The sequence below is a fragment of the Myotis davidii genome, unplaced genomic scaffold (genome assembly GCF_000327345.1).
Source record: "Myotis davidii unplaced genomic scaffold, ASM32734v1 scaffold21, whole genome shotgun sequence".
NCBI lineage: Eukaryota > Metazoa > Chordata > Mammalia > Chiroptera > Vespertilionidae > Myotis > Myotis davidii.
The window spans coordinates 908,531-916,728 of record NW_006292573.1 but is presented as its reverse complement, the minus strand read 5'-3'; the positions used below and the strand labels follow the sequence as shown (position 1 = coordinate 916,728).

Sequence of the window (8,198 nt, the reverse complement as noted above, 5' to 3'; positions counted from 1 at the left end):
AATGTTGGTAGCTTATGCATTATTTAGAACCTGCCATCTTGCCTTGGTCTCACAAAGGAAAATGACAGCATTGTCATGATGGTTTCAATGTATGTGATGGGAATATAGATGTTGGATTTTGGAGCTTCTGTGAATTGCTGAGGATATTAAACCCTCAATTTTTTCCCATCCATTATTGCAGATAAATATCTGGTATATTAAAAATTTATATTGCATGTACATTTGAGAAATATAGTATACTGTTAACAAAATTATTAACTCCAGCTCATATTTTATCCAAGGTAATACATATGAAAGATTACAGGACATCACATGGGCACAGATGATAGCTAGATTTGGCTCACTCTTATTTCCACTAGTGTCACATAGAACAATTTTGTTCATTTTGAGATATTTTCAGTGAGATACTTGGAAATTTGGATAAGACTATTACATCAAGGCACATAGATAAAATGGCTTGGCAGCAGCACCATCTTGTATTTACATAGTTCCTCTTTTCTTTTTGGCTACTTGTGAGCCTCTTTTATTTCAGTTCTAGATTCTTGTAGTCTTTCTCCTTCTTTAATAACACATCTTTGGTTATACCTCTGCCAATTCACAGATCTTCATTGACTCCTATTTGCACCCCAAATAAATTACAAACTCCTCAGGGTAATAATTAGGGCCATCCTGTGTAACCACCCTTTAGAACAAAAAGTAGAATAGAAATAGCACCCAGAAGTCATCCTTGTTGTTGCTGTCCTCATGCTGTCCTATTATCCTTCCCAAGAATAATATCTGACTCAAAGTCTTTTTTGTTCCTTATGCTCATGAGATTCATCCCCATGTTGTTGGTTATAGTGGGAATTCATGGCTGTGTAACATTATTTGCATACCTCCATCAACAAACTTTATGTGTATAAAGCTCTTCCTAGATGTGGCTTGGAGAGTGATGAAGTTCAGTAAAGCTTAAGCTAGTCATGCAGACACGGAAGGAAGTTCAATATGGCCCTGCTGGGACCCTTAGTTTCTGTCTAGTCCTTCTCAGGAGCCAGAAACAGTGCACAGGATAGCATGAGTGAGCACTTTAAAATTGCTCTTGCTTAGAGCTGAGCTTCTCAAACTTCTTTCTAAATTTGTTATTATTGTGGTAAAATGCACATAATAGAAAATCCACCATTTTAACTATTTTGAAATGTACAATTTGGTGCATTATGTACATACACAATTTTGTGCACCCATCACTGGCTCCAAAATATTTTCATCACCGTCAAAGGAAACTCTATACCCATTAGGTAGTCACTTCTCATTTCCTCTTGAAAACATCAGTCTGCTTTTTGTCTATCTCTGTAATATACCTATTCTGGATAATGAAATCTTATATAAATGGAATCATGTACGTAACCTTTTGTGCTTGGATTCTTTCATTTAGCATAATGTTTCAAGACTCATCCATGTTGTATGTATCAGTACTTCATTCCTTTTTCTAGCTAAATAATATTCTATTGTATGGATATACTATATTTTGTTTATTTATCCACCTATCAGTGAACATCCCTCCCCCTTTTTTTGGCTATTGTGAACAGTGCTGCTGTGAACATGAGTATACAAATATTTGTTTGAATATTTATTTTTTATTTCTTTGGCATGTATACCCAGGAATGGAATTGTTGTGCCATGCAGTAACTATGTTTAACTTTTTGCAGAACTGCCAGATTATTTTTCAAAGTAGCTATACCATTTCACATTTACACTAGTAGTATATGAGGGTTTCTCCGCAGCCTTCCAAACATTTGTTATTATCTGTTAATTGTTACTGTGTTATTATTACTTTTGTTGTTGTTAATCCTCACCCAAAGATATTTTTCCATTGATTTTTTTTTCGAAAGAGTGGCGGTGGGGAGAGACAGAGAGAAGGAAACATCATGTGAAAGAGACACCTCACATCAACTTGTTGCCTCTGGCATGCGCCCTGACCAGGAATGGGGATTGAGCCTGCAACCAGAATTGAACCTGGGACCTTTCAGTCTGAAGGCCAATACTAGCCACTGAGCCAAACCGGCTAGGGTGTTTTGATTATAACCATCCTAGTGGGTGTGGAGTGGCATCTCATTGTGGTTTAGATTGTATTTCCTTAATGAATAATGATATTAAGCATCTTTTAATATGCTTACTGACCATATATCTTCTGTGGAGAAATGTCTATTCAGATCTTTTGCCCCATTTTAAAATTGGGTTGTATTTTTCTTGTTGAGTTGTAAGACTTTATTATACATTCTGGACACTAGACCCTTAACAGGTATATGATTTCCAAATATATTCTCTTAATTCTCTGTACATTATCTTTTTACTCTCTTGTTATTATCCTTTGATGAACAAATGTCTTAAACTTCGGTGAAGTTTAATTTCTCTATTTTTTCTTTGATTACTTTTGTTTTTAGTATCTTGTGATATTTAAGAAACTATTGCCAAATTCAAGGTTATGAAGACTTACCCCTATGTTTTCTTCTAAGAGTTATATAGTTTTGACCGTACAATTAGATCTTGGACCTGCTTTGAGTTAATTTAATTGTTGTGTATGGTGTTAGGAAGGGGTGTGATTATATTATCTTGCATGTGACTATTTAGTTGTCCCAGCACCATTTAAAATTTTTTTTGTTAATTGGTTTAGAGAGAGAGAGAGATGTCATTCTGTTGTTCCATGCATTTTTTGTTTCATTGGTTGCTTCTTGTATATACTCTGAGCAAAGATCGAACCTGAAACCTTGGTGCATTGAGACAGCGCCCTAACTACCTGGCAAGGGCCTGCCATGAATCACCATTTGTTGAAGAGACTTTTCTTTTCCCATGGAATGGTCTTAGAATCCTTGTTCAAAATTAATTGATCTTAGATATATGGGTTTATTTCTGGAATCTTCTTTTCCATATATCTATATGTCTATATATCTTTCCATTTCTGTTATCCCACTACCACACTGTTTTAATTTTTGTATCTTTGTCATAAGTTTTGAGTCTTTTTTTTTTCTAGGTCAATCTAAAGGTTTCTCTCTTTTATTGTGAGTCAGTCTAAAATTCTGTTGACCTTTTCAAAGAACCAATTTTGCTTTTATTCATTCTATTGTTTTCTTTCTCTTTCATTGTTTTCTGCTCTAATGTTTATTATTTCTTCCCTTATGCTAGTTTTGGGTTTACTTTATTCTTTTTTCTTCTTCTTCTAGTTCCTTAAAGTTAAAATTAAATTTTATTTTTATAGAGGCTTTCAGGAGCTTCCTGACCAGCCAGAGGTGCAACTTAGTTTCTGGGTTTTTCCTGAGTATGCACCCAGCCCTGAGTGTGTGTCCTAGATTCCCTCACTATATGTGGGAACTTTTCAAAGCCATTATTTCCCCATGTATCCCTCATTTCCAGCCTCTTCTTTCTTAGGCTTTTTAGTCTGTCACCTGCTTGTCCTGTCAGTTATCCTTTGTTTCAAGCTGCTGCAGCTAGTATATTTGTCTAAATGCTTTTGATAATGGTCAGACTCCAGCCCTGAGAAAGTTCTGACCTAGGCAAAACAAAGGCAAGCATCTGAGCCCATCCCCTCAGGGAGCCTCTACATAGGTCAAAACAAACAGTAACATTCCTTTGAGAACAAAGTCCACATTACCTCCTCTTGGACAATCCACACCAGGAACATGGGCCATTGTACTTAAGGCCATTGCCCAGCTGGAGATTGGGAAGTGGGAGATGATGGGTGAGTTAAAATACCATAAAGTTCTCATCAAATATAGCAACTTGTTTTTTATTAAGCACTAGAGGCCTGGTGCATGAATTCATGCATGGCTATGGTCCCTTGGACTAGCCTTTGATCAGGGCCACCTTCCCCGGCACCCAGCCCCGCCTCCTGCCGCCACCCACTCCAGTTCCCCATTCACCATCGGGTGATTGGAGCCTGAAGGCCAGGGGGAAGGATCGAGAGGTCGGCCATTCCCGCCCGTTCCCCAGCCCTACCCCCGCTGCGGGTCACCCTCTGTGTGGGGGGCAACTGGCAGGGTGGGGACCTTGGCCTGGTGCCGCCCGCACCCTCTACCACCCACCCCCAGGTCCCTGTTCACCATCGTGTGATGATAGCCTACTGAGGTGGTCCGTGCACCTCATAGTGACTGGTTGAGCAGTCATTCTGCCGTTATGATCGCTGGGCTTTTATTATATAGGATCCTCCTAATTGTTGTAAGATTTCAGAGTTTCTGAAAAATTGATTCTGACAGTTTTTGGCAGCTTAAGCGTTGCTTTAATAGAGTTTTGAAGACTCCTAATCCATTGTTTTCAGTGATGTTACCTTGCAGGTTGCCATTTTATCTATACACTGGAATTCATCATTAAAGATTAATGAATAAAATATAAACTCACATCATTGTTTTAGAAGTAGGTGTTGAAATTTTAAGTTACCGATAACAATATAATGTGACTTGCTTACACAGAAAGAATTGAACACATCAATTGAAAAAAGCACTAATTCCATAGGGTGGTGGTGTTTTTTAAATTTACAAAATATTTTTCCTATCTAATTTACTTTTTCACTGTTAGCTTGTGTTTTCTGTCGAAAAAATGATGATTGTCCTAATAAATATGGAGAAAAGAAAATTGATGAGAAATGGAATCTCACTGTACATTACTATTGTTTGGTGAGTATAATTTATAAGTAAATCTTAGAAATTTGATGTTCTTCTAAAGAAGAGGATTAGATCCTGATGATTGGTTTCTGAGAATTAGATAACTTATTTAACTATTCTGGCTCTCATTTTGCCTATATGTAAAAATAAGATTTTCATTAAGACCTGTCATCATTACATATTTATTTTTGCTAATATTTTGACTAAAGGTAATAAATATTTGTAGAAAAGGAAATAAGATAATTTATGATGGGTCACTCAAAAGAAAAAAGTAATTTCATACTGAAAATTAGTCTCATTTATTTCCCCATTCCCTCCACCAATTTCTTGATTCACTGAATCTGTGTCTTAAATTCTTATTTTCTGGGTACCGCTTTAGGGCTGTTCACAGCATAGAATCTGGCTTCTTCCAGAGCAAGTGAAGAAAAAAAGGAAGAGGGGATAGATACATACACTGTCGTGGAATCATGTGACCTCGTCTTCACAGTCACACATCACTGTCACTTTTGCTTTGTGCTCTTGCTTAGAAGCAAGTTATTAAGTGTTAACTCACACTCAAGGGGAAAGAAATTAGACTCCACTTCTTAAAGGAAAGAGTATCAACTAATTTGTGGACATATTTTTATACCTATTATGGGGGGGCTGTTTCTCTCTTCTCCATGTCCCACATGGAAAAGGAAACAGTCCATTTGCTGAGTGGAGGAGCTGGGGATTAAGAAATTAAAGAAAGACCAAGACGCAGAAATAGATTTTAAACTGGGGCCAGGTGGGCGCCATCCTCTCTGATGGAGAGGCAGCAAAAGCGGGCTGAGCCACACAGCAGGTTTATTTTAAAGCCCTAGATTTACCTATCTAGTGCCACCCCTGCCTGGTTAACATGTCCAGCCTTATTGGGGAAGCATGTTCCCAGGGCGTGGCTCTGCCTATGCTCTGAGTTCAGCTGACAATAATTATAAGAAAATGCCTAGGTGCCTCCCAGGCGGCCCTCTACAACCTACCACAGTATCCATGTTAAAACTCTTTAGATGCTTCCTTAAGAAAACATATAATATATTCCTTGGTGGTTCTGTAAGACTAGTTTTGTGTCTCAGTTACCCTATGGGTTAAATAAACTTCTAGACTGGCCTAAGAACCTAATTCCTTTGTACCAAGAGTTAAGAAAACATGAAATTGGCATGCCGAAATTTTTTGTAAATTGGAATTTATTGTATTTTGCATAACAAAACGTTTTCATTTTTCTAAGAGCTTATTTTACTTTTTATGTAGAATTAAGAGGGCTATTTTATTAGTCTGTTCTCCCCCTCCTCCCCATAACTAATTCCTAAGTAATATCACTTGGTTTTCTTTAGGAGACATTATATTGATTAAGACCCTTTAAGCACTTTGATATTGTCAGTACTTTGAAGTATTTTTGAAATATTTAAATATATTTAAGTTGATCACATTAAATTTTTTATATTCTCTTATTTTATTAGCGAGTATAATAATTTGAAGAGATACTAACCCTAGACTCAACATTTATAAGATTCTATTTCTCTGTGAACAGAAAAGAGTAGTAATGTTACCAATGGCAATGGAATGTTAAAGTTAAAAGTGACTTATTGATAATCTAGTCCAGTGTTTTTATTTTTGTGTTTAAGATCATTCATATTAAATTATTTGCTGAGGGATCTGGAAAGTTGGATACAGAGCCTGATTTGCAAGCCAGGACTTGTTATTCACAGTCCCATGCTTTTTCTTTTTTTTAAAAAAAATATATATTTTATTGATTTTTTTACAGAGAGGAAGGGAGAGAGATAGTCAGAAACATCGATGAGAGAGAAACATCGATCAGCCGCAACCCAGGTACATGCCCTTGACCGGAATCGAACCTGGGACCTTTCAGTCCGCAGGCCAACGCTCTATCCACTGAGCCACACCGGTTTCGGCCCATGCTTTTTCTTGATTCATGCTCCTTTAACATGTTTAAACTAAAGTTAAAAATCAGATTTTAAAACATTTAAACATTTATGTTAATTACAATTCAATAGGTTTCCCTGTAAATATGCCTTATATGATTTAGAATCCAGCTAGATTTACAGTTAGCCTGAAATATCACTAATAATCTGTATTATCCCCCTCGTATTGACTGTTATTATATTTACACCTTTCAGTATTTACCACTTTTTCCCCATAAAGCTTAATTACAGGTATTTTTGGTTTTCCTTCCTTCCTTTCTTCCTTTGTCTCTTATTTCCTGAAATATTTTAGAGACTAGTTTCATTACATGGACTATTAATATACAGTACCTTTTAAATAAAAAATGTGAGTAGCCTCTTACTTTGATTATAAAAAATAACTATTACAGGTAAGAGGTACTTGAAATTCTAGCTGTTTTATTTATTAAAATATTATAGATAAATAATTTTTATTCAAAACTAGTTTTTTAGAGTTTATTTTTTAATTGAGAACATATTCATAGTTGATGTCAAGTGGAATTTGGCAAAGAGGTAAAGAAGAAGAAGGAGTTTATGGTTTCCTAATAGAAGACATAAGGAAAGAAGTGAATAGAGCTTCTAAACTGGTAAGTAAATTATTTTACTCATTTTAGTAAATATTGTAAATATTGTCAATACTAGGGAAGTCTTTTTTATCAGTTTCTCCACTAGAAATTTGTAAGACTTCTATTTTATGTTCCAGTGCTTACTTTGTCAAATATGGTGAATTTAGAACATTTGTCTTTTTGCAAGTGAAAGGGAACTTAACCGCCCCTGGATAATATATGTGACAGTATTGATTTTCACTTCCTTATCTTATTCCAACCAACCCATCAATTCACCCACATTTATCATCAGAATTATGAATGCACTAATACTCCGCTGTTCTTCAAACTTCAATACTGAGTCATCCAGACATTCACTTTTCATTCTTATACCTCAGTTGTTGGGTTGAAATGATGGGTTGAGGTAAAATTACACAAGTATGTAGACCAGTAATTTGTGATCTCCACACCTCTGTGTCCCTTCTGTGACTTTGTGTGCTTTGTTCGGGGCCTCCTGTTCTCCAAGATAAGTATTCTAAGCTTTTAACTCCTCACTCATTTCATTATAGTACTAGAGGCCCGGTGCATGGATTCATGCACCAGTGGGGTCCCTTGGCCTGCACCCTCTCACAATCTGGGACCCCTCAGGGGATGTCAGATTGCCGGTTTCGGCCCTTTCCCCGCAGGCCAGGCCGTGGGACCCCACCAGTGCATGCCTTTAATATGCATATATGATCTTTGGTTACTCTCTCCCCACCCTCTACCCTCCCCACCTTCTCACCGAGATGCATCAGTCTGTTCCATGTTTCCATGCCAGTTCTTTGAGTTTCTGGCCCCTGGTGGTCAGTGTGCATCATAGCTACTGGTCGAATGGTTGAACAGTTGCTTAGGCTTTTATGGACTTGAGGCCTGGTGCACAAAAATTTGTGCACTTGGGGGGGAGAGGGGGGTCCCTCAGCCCGAACTGTGCCCTCTCCCAGTCTGGGACCCCTCGGGAGATAACGACCTGCTGGCTTAGGCCTGCTCCTGGGTGGCAGAGGGCAGGC

General features: G+C 37.4%; 1 protein-coding gene across 6 annotated transcripts in view; it reads left to right on the top strand.

Annotated features, from left to right (window-relative positions):
• Positions 1-8,198, top strand: part of G2E3 (G2/M-phase specific E3 ubiquitin protein ligase) — an 84,320-nt gene that overhangs the window by 28,500 nt on the left and 47,622 nt on the right. For 5 of the 6 annotated variants that reach the window (XM_015565481.1, XM_015565480.1, XM_015565478.1 and 2 more), the window contains 2 exons: positions 4,546-4,643; positions 7,093-7,194. In XM_015565481.1, the coding sequence (XP_015420967.1) occupies positions 4,546-4,643; positions 7,093-7,194 (200 nt within the window). Of the gene's footprint in view, positions 1-4,545; positions 4,644-7,052; positions 7,195-8,198 lie in introns of those variants that run through there. The other variant, XM_015565482.1, reaches the window with a different exon arrangement.